The sequence below is a fragment of the Vombatus ursinus genome, unplaced genomic scaffold, assembly GCF_900497805.2.
Source record: "Vombatus ursinus unplaced genomic scaffold, bare-nosed wombat genome assembly UNPS02006779.1, whole genome shotgun sequence".
Lineage (NCBI taxonomy): Eukaryota > Metazoa > Chordata > Mammalia > Diprotodontia > Vombatidae > Vombatus > Vombatus ursinus.
The window spans coordinates 11,959,318-11,977,377 of NW_020946557.1; the positions used below are offsets into that span (position 1 = coordinate 11,959,318).

The 18,060-nt window shown below is 36.8% G+C and overlaps 1 protein-coding gene across 2 annotated transcripts in view; it reads right to left on the reverse strand.

The window, feature by feature from the left end:
• The window catches only part of TBC1D32 (TBC1 domain family member 32), a 232,465-nt gene that overhangs the window by 142,290 nt on the left and 72,115 nt on the right, over positions 1 to 18,060 (reverse strand). For both annotated transcript variants that reach the window (XM_027848616.1, XM_027848617.1), the window contains exons 19-21: positions 7,617 to 7,755; positions 6,273 to 6,360; positions 3,746 to 3,864 (exon numbers count right to left, since the gene is read on the reverse strand). In XM_027848616.1, the coding sequence (XP_027704417.1) occupies positions 3,746 to 3,864; positions 6,273 to 6,360; positions 7,617 to 7,755 (346 nt within the window). The remainder of the gene's footprint in view (positions 1 to 3,745; positions 3,865 to 6,272; positions 6,361 to 7,616; positions 7,756 to 18,060) is intronic.

Sequence of the window (18,060 nt, forward strand, 5' to 3'; positions counted from 1 at the left end):
CTCTGTTACTTATCTTTAATCTCTACTGGCTGCATCCCTGCCACCTACAAACATTCCTATGTCTTTCCCCCTCCTTAAAAAAAGATCTTCACTTGATCCATCTATCTTAGCTAACTACTGTCCTATATCTCTTCTCCCTTTCCTGACTAAACTCCTAGAGAAGACTATCTAAAATCAGTGCCTCCTCTTCATTTCCTCTCATCACCTTATTAACTCTCTGCAATCTGGTTTCTGACTTCCTTAATTAACTGACATTTCTCTCACTAAAATTATCAATGATCTTTTAAAAGACAAATGTAATGGCCTTTTCTCAGGCCTCATCCTTCCTGACCTTCCTGCTGCTTTTGATACTGTCAATCACCCTCTTTCTCCTTGATACTCTCTTCTCTTTGGATTTTTGTGACAGTGATCTCTCCTGGTTTTCTTCCTACCCATCTGACCATTTGTCTTCATTGTCTTTTGCAAGATCTTCATCCAGGTCATGCCTAATGGTGAGTGTCCCACAGGACTCTATCCTGGGTCCTCTTTTCTTCTTCATCTGTACTATTTAACTTGGCAATCTCATTGGCTCCAATGGATACAATTTTCCTCTCTATGCTGAGAATCTATAGATTCTCAAATCTATTTATCCAGCCCTAACCTATCTGCTGATCTCCAACTGCCTAAAAGACATCTTAATCTAGATGTCATGTAGAAATCTTAAACTCTGCTCAAATTCTTATAATCTAGCCAATAGTTCACTAATGTTCAGGTTCCTTAATAATCTGGCCAATATAGGGGATCCTTAATAAAGCTTATCTTTGGCTGAAAGAAGGTTGGGTCGAATTCTTTCAGGCAGAAACCATGTGTTGTGATTTTGGGGTCCCCTCACCCCTGAACCTCAACATTTTGGTGGCCTGTATGGGGAAGCTGCCTAACCCCAAGTTCTTCTCCAGCCAAGACTGGAAGGTATGTAAGCCTCCCCTCTTCTTTCTTGCTGTGCAGTTGGGGTTGCTCTCCAAGCACCTAGGAAGGTTTGGAGGTACTTTTTGGGAAGACAGTTACTAGGCTGTCTCGCATTCAGCCTGAGGTTCTCAGGCTCTCAGTCTATTGGTTCAGTTTGAGGCCATGGACCTGGGTAAACCTTCTGTAGCATAGAGGACAAGGACATACTCCCTATCCAGAAGCATATGCCCAATTCTGTCAATTCTCTTGGCGCTAGGGAATTGGGAAAACTGCAGATGCTTTTTGGTTCCCAGAGGCTTACTTACTCCCTTCCCTCTACACCTCTGAATCCTCCTTTGCGGAGGTTACAGGAAAAACTTAGAACAGCTAAAAATATCTTGGTAGATTCTGGAAATTTTGTGATTAGTCATTAAGGAGTTTTGAAACTCCTCCTTATAAACCTGTTTACTCCTTTCTCCCACTCCCTTCCCTTGGGTCAAGACGGTATTTGTTAACCCTTCTCATAGGAGAAGAGAGTTTCACCCTTCCCCCCTCACCTTCAAATTCACTCTCCCCCACCTGGTGAAAGGAAAGAGAAGAAAGTAGTAGCAGCAGCTACAGCGTGGCCCCACTGGCTCTTTTAAAGTTGTAGTTTTAACTGTTAATGATGACATGTTGATTCTCTGTGTAAAGTAATTTGGAAATGCATTTAACAAAACTGAAGTCACCTGATTGGTAATGGGTTTGTTTCAAGTTTCAAATTGGTAAACTTTTTGTATCAATTATGTCAAGCAACTTTTCATAATTTGGTTACCACTAAAATAATTTGGCTATTGCTATTGTTTTAATGTGTAAACTTGCCAAAAAAGCTTGTCTGGGTTTTGTCTTGCTGAGAATTTCCAAGTATATAGAAATAATCTCTAACCATTGGCTTTTACACCAGGACAAATTTAAATTTGAGATGTAAATCCTGGAAAGGTTTTTCTTAAGCTGTGATTAGTGAAACTTGCTGTTTGAGGTAAAAGCTCACAGGATTTTATTTTGAGTTGTTTGATAGATCCTAACAATCCAGTGATAATCAATAATCCACCATCTGAGAGAAATGCCACAAGATAGTCTGAGAATGTGATACTGGTGGGAAGTCAGCATCAGGAAAAACTAAGAGGACAATTTTAGCCTCAGTCTAAGATGGGATCCTCCTGGCTCAGTTTCCACAACATGTTCCTTTGAAAAGGAATGTTACCTACCTGGCTATTCCCAAGTCTGGCTATGAGATGGATTTGATACTGCATGGTTGGAAAACTGAATTATCTGAATCCAAACAGAGCTAAGGATGTTTTATCCTATCATATCTGGGTCCTGCAGTCTTTTCTGTCAGATTTGTGTCTTACAGGCCATTCACCTACAGTTGGTAGCAAACAGCAGGTACCAGGAAATGTCCCCCCATTGTTCCCTGGATGCAGCCTGTGCTCAGTTCCAGTCAACCTCCTCTTTGGGACCCCCTCGAGGCAGAGGCAGCTCTATACACCTTGCCAACAGAAAACAGTTTCAGAAGCCAAGACCTTTGCCCCTTACCCTAAAAGAATTTAGGTCCCATTTGTTTGAGGGGGTAATGACGAAGACGGGATCTGGACCCCAAAAATGAAAAACCCTGGACTTTCCCACATAGCCAAATTTCTGGCATTTGCCTGAGGCTATAATCCCATAACTGGCCTTTTATTGTGGCTATGCCTAATCTCCCAATTCTCTGTTACCCTTAACCTAACCTAGCCCTCCATTGTCTTACCTCCCTATGGCCCCTGGCCACTTCCCACACCTAATCCTTGCTAGGCTCCATTCTCCCTTGGCTACATGGTCCAGGTCCTTGGCATTCTATTACCTCACAGTCCCCACAGTCTACACGGCCACTCTTAGATCTCTCCCACAGTTTTTCTGTATATAAGGTCCATCTTGTCTCCATTAAGGTGCTCAGATTCTTAAAATCTAGACCCTGCTCAGATTCTTATAATCTAGCCAATAGCTCACTAATGTTCAGATTCTTTAAGAGTCTGGACAATATGGCGGATCCTTAATAAACCTTGTTTTGGCTGGAAAAAAAAAAAAAAGAAATCTTAAACTCAACATGTCCAAAATTAAGTTCATTATCCACCTGCCAACCCCCATACCTTCCCCTCTTCCAAACTTTCCTATTACAGTCAAAGGTGCTATGCCTTCTAGTCACCTAAACTCACAATCTATATATCATTCTCAACTCCTCGCTCTCTCTCACCCCCATATCAAGTAAGTTCCCAACTCCTGTCATTTCTACCTTCACAATATTTCTCAATATGGCCCCTTCTGACTCTGCAACTACCCACATCCAGGCCCCCATCACCTCATGTTTGGACTACTGAAAGAGTCTGATGATTGGTCTCCCTGCCTGGAGTGTCTCTCCATTCCTTTCCACTTTTCACTCAGCAGTCAAAATGATCTTCCTAAAGCATAAATTTGTCCACATCACCCCACTATTTTATCAATTCTGCCAGCTTCCTACTGCCTCCACCATCTTATGTAAAATCCTCTGTTTGACATTTAAAGTTCCCCCATAACCAGGACTCTTTATACCTTTCAGTTTTCCTACTCCTAACATCCTCCCAAGTAATCTCCTATCTAGTGATAGTAGCCTTCCTGCTATTCCCTGCACTAGGCACTCTACCTCCTTACTGGATATTTTCACTTGCTGCCCCCCATGTCATAGGCTTCACCAGATGGCTAAAAAGGTTCTTGAAAGAAAAAGGGTTAAGAATTCTTACTCTAGAGAACACGCTAAATGACTTCTTACCTTTTGACAGCTTTGGTCAATGGGATCCACTGGAGTAGATCTGGGATGTGTTACTCTAACATCATCTCTTCCACATTCCAAAATGGCCCATAATTCAGTTACAAGTGCATTAATAAACCCTAAAAATCAATTATTTGCTATTATTTATTTAAATTCTATTAGTACTAATATACTATCTACCATTCAGGCAAGATCATGTCATTGGAAGAAATCTGAGGGAATCAGATAGAGAAGTTACTTTATCAAGAAGGAGGCCAAGAATCAAGGTAAGACCTCCAAAAACAATGAATAGAACATAGAATGGAAACAAAGTATAGCCTAATGCCAAAGGTGATGACATATAGTAAAAGGCAAAAGATATATGTGATCTTAAGAGAAACCAGAGTATACTCAAATTAACTACAAAGAAAATGCTATCTGCATCCACAGAAAGAATTGATGAATAAAAATATGTATAGTATGATTTTGTATATCTATATCAATCTATATGTATAGATAGACTTAGATAAGATATAGATATACACACATATTTGTGTTTAATGGTGGCCATCTATAGGATGGGGAAGGGGGAGGGAGAAGGCAAAAAAGAAAGTTACAGATAACTTTATTATATATTTAAAAGAAAAAGCAATTGTATATAATAGATTTGCAGTTTCATGTACAATGCCCTTTTCTACTCTACTTTGCTATGGAAATGCTTGTTTTATTTCTTAAATTCAGAATTAAAAAACAAGGTGATGACATATAGGCTTTCAAAATTAAATGAGATAAATACTAATGACCGGAGACAGACCGAAGTTTCCACCAGACCAGGAAGTAATGACAAGTCTACTTTACACTAAAATTTCCTTTATCATAAAATCATCCTTTATTATCAAACCTAGATATGTCTGAAGAGACAGAAAAGAACTTGGAGGTGACAATCTGATAGCTATAGTACCAAGATACTATTTAATTTTATATTGAAGTTAGAATCAGGAATATATACTCCATAACTTTTTCTATTTGCTTTCTCTTTGTTTTTAATAATTCTCTAGTAAAATTTAATTTTAAAATATTCCAATATAATCTCAGCTAAATGATTTTTCTGTACCCTAAACCTAAGCCAAATCAGTCAACAAAGTATTAGCATGATTAAAATAATAGAATTTTAATGCTAGAAAGGCTTTAAAGCTTATGACACTTTCTCAAGTGTTTCCATTGGTTCACCACTGCTCTCCTGATACAATTTAAATTACTTGTACTTGACTTCAAAACTCTTATTATTTCACATCTACCTATAATTTTATTTCATTTTTTCCTATCCTTTGATTCTTTTACTCCAGTCTAATAAAGTATAATATCTTTCTGCCTCCTTTTCTCAGCATAATTACAGTTCCTTGTTTTATACAATTCCACATTGGAGACGGTAAGTTTCCTATTCATATCCAATGTTTATTGCCACTCAGGTTTTAAGAATCTCAAAAATGACAAAATAACTTTTCCATACAGAGAAAAAAAAACCCTACCATTAACTATACAAATCTGAACATGAAATTGTTTTTGAAGTAATGCAAGTAGGATGAAGAACAAGCATTAAAAAAAATTTCTACTTATAATCAAAACATGTATGCTCATATATACTACATAAAGTAAACAAAGAAACAGATGAAAAATTAAGCTAATCTTAGCTCTAAAATATAACGGAAGCAAACCATTTTTAAATCTCATATGAAGTACTAAAAATACAGAGTAAAAACATGTATGTGTATATACAAGTTTATATATGTATATATATTTAACAATAAAATTAATAATATCACATAGTGATTCACACTTAAGACTTAAAAATGAAGTCACAATGTAACCAGTTGAGAATAATTGCAGTTAAGTGTCTAACTTTGGAGAGTATGCCAAGTTTTCATGCCTTTTTCTTTGTGTTTATCATAGTAAAGCTGGTAGTGAATGCTGTCATCACAAGCAAGAGGTAGGCAGACAGCATATTTGGAATGCTAAAACTTTTCAAAAACATAATATATGCTGCATGATATCAGGAGGCAAGATGGCATGGGCCTATGGGATCCCCCACCGGAGAAGTTGTGGAAGCTTAACGCTACTTTATCAATGGCCCATAAAACAATTAAATCTTTGGCATGATTGTGATTTTCTGACACCAATTGTGGGATCATGAGGTTTGGAAAGCAGGGTGATGGACAAAAGAAATCTGCCTGGAATGATTAAGATGCAGTATTACTTCAAAAAGGATGACGCCACTCATTGTTACAAGGTACTCTCCAACATTTAATAAAGGAAAAATAAAGGTATGAATAATCCCTCATAGATTGCTTCATCAATTATCACTGCTCTACAGAAGACAATGTAAATCTAAAGTTCACAATTAATTCTAAGAAAACCTTGATTGAGAGAAAAATCATACCTTCCAGGTAATGTATAACTTTAAGAAATTATAGAATTTTATTGCTACTATACTAAGCTCTGATTGTATCATTTGTTTTTTAAAGTGATAGCTTTAAGCCAAAAATATTACCTGAATTCCGGAGAGCTACTGCACCTACAGCTGTTGATGCCATTTGTGTAACGATCACTCCATATCCAAACTTTTTATGCCCACTGACCTAAAAATAACAAGAAAATAGTATGATTTTTAAGATTTAAAGTAAAATAAATATTATTCGTACATTGCTGATGGACCCTTTATCTTAATCAAAGACTAACAGTATAACCAATTACCAGAACTTAAGCTCCGTGAGAGAAAGAATTCTATCATTAAAAAATAAACAACTTTATGCCTCTACCAGTGCCTATCACTCAAAATATAAGGTACTTAATAATTATATGTTGAATTTGAGGTTATAACTACAGCTGTGTATAAACAACTAAAGATTAAAATTATTTTTAAAATAACTCTAAAAGTATGGAATAAAGGTTTAACTGCTAAAACTGATGGCAAAATTCATGAACTAAGAAAGCTCAAACATTTTTACTCATAGAAGCCCATTTACTCAGATTTTATATATAATTAATACACTGAGATTTCTAAACCAGCAGAGATTATCAATAATAAACAATAAGAAGGTGGAAGAAGGTTGGTTACAAGCAGAAACATGGGCTGTATTCAGAATTGATGGCCTAACAGACCAAAAAAATGCATATATCTCCATAAGAAAACAATTTGGCCCATTTACCTCCAACACATTTTAATATTGTCTACTACGGAAGATTAAAATAATGTATGTTCATAATAATATGTCTATGCCATCAAGAAAAGTCAACATTTTGTTCAGTGCATTTTTTTTTAAATGGCTACTGTATAAAGCATTTTGGAAAGACTTCCAGTCAAAGTGGTTTATAATTTTTTAAAGTGTTAGTGTTTAAAAGAATATACCAATAGCTATTTGGAGAATTCAACTATATAGATAGATTCAGTCCTTGAGAGTTAAATTCAACAAACGTTTATCAAGCATCTACTATGTGCCAGGCACTAGGGATACAAAGACAAAGATTAAACAATTAAAATTTAAAAAAAAATAAAGGCCTTTGAAGAATTTACAATCCAGATAACTTAGATTTAACTGTACACAGATGCTTGATATTATATCAACAAAATATATAGCCGATTCACTAGTTTTCACTGGTTATGAAGTGGTTTTCTCACATGTACATAGCCATATATTGTGTTTTTGGACTGCCTAATGATCTGCTACATAAAAATCAAGGTGTAGATTACGATGCTTTCTTTAACTGAATTTTTCATTACTATAAATCTTCACCTACAAAAAGATAATATTACTATTTTAATAATACTAATACCATTAATACTACTAACAATGATAATAAGTTCATATTGTTTGTGATAGATTTTAATTCATACCTGTAGTTTTTTTGCATATCGGTTGAACATAAATGTCACACAATCATTGATGGAACCTGTTTTCTGGAGAAGTAGTAGTCCTCTTGGAGTAGCAGCAAAATTTAGCAAGTCATCTAATAAATTTTCTTCCCATGCCATACTAAACCAAGATTTAAAACAAAACAAGAGGATTTTTATTTAGGAAGAACGGAGATAAGAACAAACAAATAACATATCCTATCACTACAGATACCATTCTTTTAAAGTACATATTGGTACAAGGACTCTAGAAATATAATGAACATAAAAGAGACCTTATATTTAATGATTAATGTTTTTATTTTTGTATCTTTTATACATAATTTCCTTTCCAAAATGATTCTAATATTAACTGCATACATCACTGTCTTCATATTACTTATATTCTTTTATCCACACCTCCATTTCATTTCATTTAATAGCTACCATTTATATAGTACCATGTGCCAAGAACCCTGTTAAGCATTTGAAAATTACTCTCTCATTTGAACTTCACAACAATCCTAGGAGGTAGGTGCTATTACTATTCCCATTTTATAGATGAGGAAACTGAGGCAAACAAGTTAAGTGACTCATCCAGGGTGACACAACTTATGAGTGTCTGAGGTCCAATCTGAACTCAGGTTTTCTTGACTCCATGTCCAGAACTTTATCTACTGTACTATCATTTTAAAAAAAATTACTTCGGTGCCTAGATTTCCAAAGCCTCAGTTCTCTATTATGCATATACCTTCTTTTTACAACTAATAAGTATTCTTTTGAAGTTCCTAAAGTCATATGCATTATACTTTATTTTCATAGGTTTTAAATTTATTTTATATAGGGAGTTTGAACTTTCTACATATGAGAACAGTGAAATACCAAGAAATAATTAATGACAGATCACACATTATCTGCCAAAGCCTGATTTGGAAACCATGTTTTCTAGCTGGGCACTCCCAGAAGAGGAACTGTTTACTTTACTGTAGGGGCTAAAGAACCAGCAAGTAAGAATGTATTCTCTGCTAAGCATTCTGAGTTGTCTGTATAGAAAGCATTCATAAATATTTTTTATATTTTAATTTTGTAGTTATATTTAGTGCAAAAGAATGGAACTATTTCTCAAGAGCAGTGTTGTATACCTCTTACGAAAGACATGGACTGAATTGTTGTTCAGTCATTTTTGGTCATGTCTAACTCTTAATGATCCCATTTGAGGTTTTCTTCGCAGACATACTGCAGAGTGGTTTGCCAAGCTCATTTTACACAGGAGGAAACTGAAGTAAACAGGCTTAATGACTTGCCGAAAGTCACATAGCTAATAAGTGTCTGAGCCCAGATTTGAACTCAGGAAGATGAGTCTTCTTGACTCCAGGCCCAATACTCTATCCACTGTGCCACATAGCTGCCCTGGACTTGAATTATATTAATGGGAAGAGACCTACTAATAAGAACCATATCCTGTAGGTTTTCTTCTGGTATATCCAAGTAGGAAGACTAAAACTTTTTCTGCAAACAGAATAAGTAATGTGTTTCCTTCTAAAAAATCGGGTTGGGGGAATATATATATATATATTATATATATGTATATGTATGTGTATATATATATGTATATATGTATATATGTGTGTGTATGTATATATGTATGTATATTATATATGTGTGTGTGTATATGTATATATGTTTGTACATATACATATACATATACATATATATATATGTGTGTATATATATATATATATATGAGATATAGACTGGTTAAAAATTATCTACTTCTAAAAGGGTGGGACTTGGAGGTACATGTCAACAAAAATAATCAGAGTGCCTGGTGGATGTGACCATAATGAAATCACGTAAAATATAACCGCTAGAGACCAAAGAAATAGTATCAGACTGGATATGCATTATAACCTAGCTCATTTATGATTGGTATTTTCATAGATGCATGAGTTTTTCTTATGTCAGTGTGGTGCATTTGTAGACAATATATTAATATCTTGTTTATCCTGGAATATAAAGAAATGGTTATCAGACTGAACTAAAATATACCTCTATGGGTTTTAACAATGATTCTGACCCTGCTCTCTAGTTCTAACCAGACAATCTGTATTCCTGAGAAGAACCAGCTGGTCAAGTCAACAAACATTTACTAAGCACCTACTATGTGCCAGGTATTGTTCTAAGTGCTTGGGATACAAAAAAAGGTAAAAATGGTCTGTGTTCTTAAGAAACTTACAGACTAATAGGGAAGATAACATGCAAAATACTCTTGTACAAGCAAGACACATATAAGCTAAACTAAAGACAATCTGAGGATAGCCCTAGGATTACGGGAATGAGAAAAGGCTTCTTGAAGAATGTAGGATTTTAGTTACATTCCTTCTTTTTTTAAAAAAAATTTTTTAATATACACTTTTATCAGTTTTATTTTTATTTTTAGTCCACCCATTGAGAAAACAAGAAAAATACCACAGACACATACATACATGTATATGTATATATGTATGTATGTACACATAACATATATAAATATATATCATGCAAAACATTTCCACATTAGCCGTATCTTCCCCCCCCCTCAAAAAAAAGCTAGAAAAATAAAGTGAAAAAAATCCTTCTATCTATAATCTGAGTCCATCATTTCTCTGTTTGGAGTTGGATAACATTTTACATCACGAATCTTTTGGAGTTGTGGTGGATCCTGGTACTGGTCAGAATCACTAAGTTAATTATCTTTAAAATGTTGCTGTTATCACATAGATTGTTCTCCTCGTTCTGTTCACTCCAGTTGGCATCAGATGATATGTCTTCTCAGGTTTTTCTAAAGTTATCCCCTTCATTATATCTTACAGCATAATAGTATTCTGTCACATTCATCTACCATAGCTTGTTCAACCTACACAAAATGAACTGCTACAAATATTTTTGCGTATATATCGACACTTTCCCTTATTCTTTGATCTCTTTGGGGTGTAGACATAGTAGCAATATTGTTGAGTCAAAGGGTATACACAATTTTTTAGCCTTTTGGCATGGTTCTATTATCTTTCCCCAGAATGGCTGACCACTTTACACCTCCAGTAACAGTGTTTAGTGTACCTATTTTCCCACATCCCTTCCAGAATTTGACGTTTTCCTTTTTTGTCATCTTCACCAATATGATGGGATAATGAGGTAGTACCATAATTATTTCATTAGCATTTTTATGAGTATTAGTTATTTTCAGCATTTTTCATGACTACTGATAACTTTGATTTATTCCTCTGAAAACTGCCTGTTTCTGTCTTCTGATGACATCATTTGGAGGATGGTTCCTTTTTTTTGTAAATTTGGCTCATTTTTTTTATTTTTGAGAAGTGAGTCTTCTATCAGGGAAACTAGCTACACAATTTTGTCTCTTATGTCCTGCTTTTCTTTTAGTTTTGTCTTCATTGATACTATTTATGCAAAAACCTTTTTAATTTAATACAATCAAAATTTTTCATTTTACCAAACATGAACCTCTCTATCTCTTGTTTGGTCATAAACTCTTCCTCTATCCATAGATCTGATTTCTTCCAAGCTCCCCTTATTTGCTTATGATATCACCCTTAATGTCTAAACCACATATCAATTATGAGCTTATCTTAGTATACAGTGGGAGAACTTGTTGCATGTCTAGTTTTTGCCAGACTACTTTCTAATTTTCCAAGTAGTTTATTGAATAGAGAGTTCTTATCCCAATAGATTGTATCTTTGGGTTTATGAAAAACTAGACTTCATTACAGAATTGGCCTATGATTTTCTCTCTCTGTTTCTGCTCTCCATGGTTTAGGTACCAAAACTGTATTTCTGTTATAGAAGGGATTTGTTAAGACTCTTTTACCCATTTTTTCAAACAGTTTATATAATATTTGTGTTAAAATTGTATTTTGTTCTGACCACAACCTACCTTGTAGTTAGTATAATAAGTAAGTTTATAAGTAGCCAGTATAAATCAACACTAGTAGGAAGTCAGATTGCAAAGGGTAACCTGGAAGTCACTTACAGACTATCTCATAAATTAAGGGAGCATTATGGTTACTTGTAAACTGTTTTATAAGTTAGAAAGAATATAGGAGCCATTGGAAACTGTCTCACAAATTACCTAAGGCTACATACTGAGACTATATGCTAAGTCAGGGGAAGCTAGTTAGGCCTTACTCTAAGGGACCCTCAGTCTGGCTAACTGCCCATTGTCTATAAGCCTCAGATAAGCTCCAGATATGCACAATAAGACCAGCAGAACATCAGCAAATGTTATGCTAACAAGTTAATCCTATGGTGCAGCAGTTAACTTTGAGATGATGCAGATACTTTAATGACCTAACCTTAAAGTATCATGAATAAGAATTATTCCTTCTCCCACAAAAACCTTATAAAAATAAGACCCCAAACTCTTTCTCCTGCCCACCCCCAGCACTCCTCTACTAGAAGTACATACTGTTCAAATGTTCCTAAGTCTAATTCATGCTTATGTGAGTGATAATTTATGTCCCTCCTGTCTCCCCATTCTCTTCCTCATGGTGCCTGCCTCTGTCTACCACCCCATCTCCTGACTGAATGCCATCTGCCTCTGTACCCCTGTGCTATTTGTTTCAGTACTTTTTTGAGCTAGCTGTTTGCTTCATACTCTCTGTGTACCTTATTAAAATGTGATTAAAGCATTATTCCCCACTTACTTCCATCATCGTCTTTCCTGGCAAGTATCCAAAGAACTTGGCATGCCTACCCCCAACATTACCCAAAGGAACCTCCTTGTGATCCAATTTCCTTAGTCACAATTAATAATTCCATACATTAATTAACAATTCAATATTGGAATTAATTATTCTTTACATGTTTGGTGGAGGTAGCAGAGTAAAGATAGTGGAGTAAAGTGAGCATTTTTGTGGAGCTCTCTCAACATTCCCATCTAAACAACTTTTAAAAATGCATCAAAGCAAATTCTATACAGCATAACCAACAAAAACTCACAGACAGTCATTTTTCTAACCCAAGTAGGCTGAGGAGGACAGAGATGTCTGCAGACACTGGAGTGGAGGTTTTCTAGGAGTGTGGCCCAGTGGAAACAATACCAGTTGCATGTAGGCCTTGGAGTTAGAAATGGCAGCAGCAGTACCAAGAAGGCTCAGCACAGTCAATCATTTTTCCAACCCAAGTGGGCTGAGAAGGACAGAAAGGACTGCAGACACTAGAGTGGATGTTTTACAGAAGTGTGGCTCAGTGGAAGCAATACCAGTTGTGGGCCTTGGAGTTGGCAGCAGCAGCAGTACCAGGAAGGCTCAGCACCTTTTTATGTCTCTCTTGAGCCTTGTATTTGAAGATCAAATTTTCTGTTGAGCTCTGGTCTTTTTATCAGGAAGGTTTGGAAGACCCTTATTTCGTTGAATATCTATTTCCTCCCCTGAAAGATTATGCTCATTTTCACTGGGTAGTTGATCCTGGTTGTAATGCAAGCTCCTTTGCCTTATGGAACATCGTATTCCACACCCTACAATCTTTTAATGTAGAAGCTGCAAGGTCCTGCATAATCCTGACTGTGGTTCCATGATATTTAAATTGTTTCTTTCTGGCTGCTTGCAGTTATTTTCTCTTTGATCTGGTAATTTTGGAATTTGGCTACTATATTCCCTGGTGTTTTCAATTTGGGATCCCTTTTAGGAGGGGAGATTCTTCCTATGGTTATTTTACCCTCTGGTTCTAGGACCTTAGGGCAGTTTTCCTTGATGATTTCCTGAAAGATGCTGTCCAGCCTCTTTTTTTCATCGTGGTTTTCAGGTAGGCTAATAATTTTTAAACTGTCTTTCCTGGATCTATTTTCCAAGTCAGTTGTTTTACCAATGAGGTATTTTACATTTTCATCTATTTTTTCATTCTTTTGTTTCTGTTTGACTGATTCTTGCTCTCTCACAGAGTCGTAAGCTTCCACTTGCCCAATTCTAATTTTTAACAAACTGTTTTCTTCTACTAGATTTTGTAACCCATTCTCCATTTGGGTATGCTTTTTAAGAAGTTGTTTTCTTTAGTGTACTTTTTTTTTTCCAATTGGCCCATTGTATTTTTTAAGGACTTGTTTTCTACAGTTAATTTGTGTCCTTCCTTTTCCAAGCTATTGATTCTCTCTTGCACACCTCTCATTAATTTTCCCAATTTTTCTTCTACCTCTCTTATTTGACTTTTTAAATCCTTCTTGAGCTCTTCCAAGGTTTTTTGGGCTTCAGACCAGTTCATATTCCTTTTAGAGGTTCCAGAAGTGGGGTTGCTGACAATGTTGTCCTCTTCAGAATTTCTGCCTTGATCTTCACTATTCCCATAATAATAATCTACAATACATTTCTTTTTGCTCATGGTGTTTGCTTATTTCCTGGTCTTTAAAAAGACTGAGCTCACCTTCTGGGGAGCAGCAGGGGGCACTGAATCAAGCTTTTTGTGCTGGGAGCCTGGGGCCTGGCTTTGTGTGCTGGGGCCTCCAATGCTGGCAGTTAGATGCTGTAGGGTTCTGGCAGTTTACTTGGTGTTGGGCTGGAATCAGCAGGAACCCTAAGGGTAGTTTGGGGCCTGGAGGTTGCCTGCTCTCCTGGGCCTTTCCTTCTTTTTCCTTCCTTCAGCTCCTTTCAGATGGTTATTTCGCCGCTTCAGGATGTTTCTCCACCTGGGAGGGACCCTTGGAGCCCTTCCCAGAGTTTTGCTGAGGCACTGAGAAACTTGGTTGCCATAGAACACCGAGGCACATGGTGGCTTTTTGAGCTGGTTTCCACTGGTTCATCTGCCCTTGCTGAAGCACTTGGGGGTCCTGGTTTTGGTGTTTGCCTGTTCCACCACTTGGAGTTCAGGATCTCCCCCTGGTATGCTGAGGTGGCGCTTTCCACTAGCTTGCTGGCATGCCTCCCGTTCTGCATTGCTCCCCTTCCCCCAAGGTAAGAGGGGCCTTTCTCGTTAATCCCTCAAGCTACCTGGGCTACAGAACTGCTGCACCGTCTTCTACTGGGTTTAGCTGTTCCAGGATTTTTCCTGGGATGATATTCTCTGGACTTTCAGAGGTTAATAAGGGACAGTGAGAATGACTTACTTTTTACTCTGCCATCTTGGCTCCCAGAAGTGGAACTCTCTACATTCCTTCTTATATAGAATCATGATAGAGATGTAAGTTTTTAACAGTCAGTTCATAGAAGGAAAAACGAAACAATCTTTATAAATCTTAAAAACAAATATACAAACTATGGGAGTCACCCTCAAGGAGATGAAAGTTAGAATGATATTAGAAGTTATTCAGTCCAACAGGTCTCCTGCATTTGAATCCTTTCTGGCACAATTCTCTAAATATCTTCAGTGACAGGGAACTCATTAACTAACAAGGCAGACTGTTCCTTTTTTTTTTTTTTTTTGGAAGTTTGAATTGTTAGTTTTTCCTTTGTGATCTTAGTATGGCTCTCTGGAGATACAAGTAACTCCACTTCTTTCACCTGACAGTCTTCTACACATTTTAAAATTTCCATCATATAGTAATACTTCTCCCCCAATATTCCCTTCTCTGGGCTAATTATCCCCAGTCCTTAAGTCATTCATCATATAAATTTACATGGTAAATATAAGATTTAGAAATATATTTTTCAACCTTTTCAAGAAACTCTTTTTTCATACTCTTAAAATATGGAAAACAGAATAATGACAGCAGAGATTACAGGAGCTTTATTTGGCAGCCACAGCACATTTAACTCATATTAAAGTCACAGAAAACAAAATTCCTTAATCTTTCTTAATTGCTATTAAACAGGTCTTTCTATCCTATGTTTATATCACTATTTTTTTTTTTAACACAAGCATGGGTTTTACCTTTGTCCTTATTAAAATTCAGCTCATTAGTTTCAACCTTTTGCTTCACCTTATCAGGCACTTAAAAATAAATTTTAATTGTTATATTTTGTTTTACATTGCCTATATTCCCCACTTTATACCTCTTCCTACGGCCTCTCAGAGTCATATGCCAAGCTGTTGCTAAGAGCTGGGGAAATCAAGGCCAAAATAGTCCCTGCCCTCAAGGAGTTCACTCACATTCTAATGAGAGAGAAAGCAGGGGTATAAATAAGCACATACAAGATAAATACAAAGTAGATGGAAGTCTCTAGCAGTTAGAACAGAGGTGGGGAATCTGAAGCCTCGAGGCTATGTGTGGCCTGCTAAGTCCTTGTGTGTGGCCTTTTGATTGAGTCCAAGTACTACAGAACAAATCTTTGATTTGTTCTGTGAAGTTTGGATTCAGTCAAAGTGCTGCATTTGAGGATCTTAAGGACCACATGTGGCCTCAAGGTTGCAGGTTCTCCATCCCTGACCTAGAGCAACTGGGAAAGGCTTCCTTCAGAAGGTGTGATTTGGGATGGCAGAGGGAAAGCAGTGACTTGCTAGAGCTCTCCCCCAAACCCCACCAATTACTTATAAAAAAATGGCTCTAAACAAATTCTAAAGCAGCAGAACCCACAAAAAGACAGAGTGAAACAAATTTCCAGCCAAAGACAGCCTGGATGATTGATCAGAAAGGTATATTGCACTGGGGGGGAGAGGAGCGCAGTTCGGCGTGGGCGCGCAGGCCACTGCGACCCTGCAGCAGGCCTCAGAGGACTGAATCGTGGGCAGCTGTGGCAGTTTCCAGACTTTTCAACCCACAAACGCCAAAAACAACTTAGAAGGTCAGTGGGAAAAGTCTGTGACTGCAGTGAGAGAAGAAGCTAGGTCTCAGCCGCCCCCAGGGCCATGGCTGTTTCCTGAGCTTCTGGCCCACAGACCGAGGGGGAATCAAGTGGCTGATCAGAGGGGGATTGCAGGGTTCTCTTTGCCAGTGCTGAGGTAGGAATCTCTTGCTTTACCTGTGCTTGGATCTGGGTCACAGTTCTGAGAGGTGGTCCTGGGGCGAGGAGGAGCGCTGGTGTGGTGAAGCTTGTTGTGGTGGTGGAGAGAAAACACCTCGCCCCTTATCATAGCACCTTGGAAGAAGTGAAAATTTTCAGGTCCCTAGAAGTACCTCTGAAAACAACTATACAAACCCCCGAAGCTTGGGACAGTACATTCTATACATTGGAAGCAGACTTTTACCTTAACAAAGAGTTGAAAACTCAAGTAATTGGCCAGGATTATGAGTAAGCAGCACAAAAAGAGTCAGACAAGATTATTTTACTTTGGTGACAAAGAAGATCAAAACATACAACCAGAAGAAGAAAACAAAGCCAAAGCTCCTACAGCCAAAGTCTCCAAGAAGAATATGAATCAGTCCCAAGCCTTGGAAGAGCTCAAAAAGGATTTTGAGATGCAAGTAAGAGAAGTAGAGGAAAAACTGAGAGTTTTGCAAGAAAATCATGAAAAACAAGTCAACAGCTTGCTAAAGGAGACCCCAAAAAATACTGAAGAAAATAACCAAACACCTTAAAAAATAGCCTAACCCAAATGGCAAGAGAAGTCCAAAAAGCCAATGAGGAGAAGAATGCCCTAAAAAGCAAAATTGGACAAATGGAAAAGGAAGTCCAAAAGCTTACTGAAGAAAATACTTCCTTAAAAATTAGAATAGAGCAATTGGAAGCTAGTGACTTGATGAGAAATCAAGACACTGTAAAATAAATCCAAAAGAATGAAAAATTAGAAAACAATGTGAAATATCTCACTGGAAAAACAACTGACCTGGAAAATAGATCCAGGAGAGAGAATTTAAAAATTATTGGACTATCTGAAAGCCATGATCAGAAAAAGAGCCTCGACATCATCTTTCAAGAAATTATCCAGGAAAACTGCCCTGATATTTTAGAACCAGAGGGCAAAACAGAAATTGAAAGAATCCACTAATCTCCTCCTAAAAGAGATCCCCAAAGGAAAACTACTAGGAATATTGTAGCCAAATTCCAGAGTTCCCAGGTCAAGGAGAAAATATTACAAGCAGCCAGAAAGAAACAATCCAAGTATTATGGAAACACAATCAGGATAACACAAGATTTAGCAGCTTCTACATTAAGGGACCACAGGGCATGGAATACAATATTCTGGAGGGCAAAGGAGATAGGACTACAACCAAGAATCACCTACCCAGCAAAACTGAGTATAATACTGCAGGGGAAAAAATGGTCATTCAGTGAAATAGAGGACTTTCAAGCATTCTTGATGAAAAGACCAGAGCTGAATAAAAAATTTGACTTTCAAATACAAGACTCAAGTGGAACATGAAAAGGTAAACAGGAAAGGAAAATCAAAAGAGGCTTATTATGGTTGAACTGTTTACATTCCTGCATGGAAAGATGATATTTATAACACATGAGACCTTTGTCAGTATTTGGGAAAAATTATATGTATGTATATATGTGTGTGTATATATACATATACATAGATATAGATAGATAGACAGATAGATAGATAGATAGATAGATAGATAGATAGATAGATAGATAGA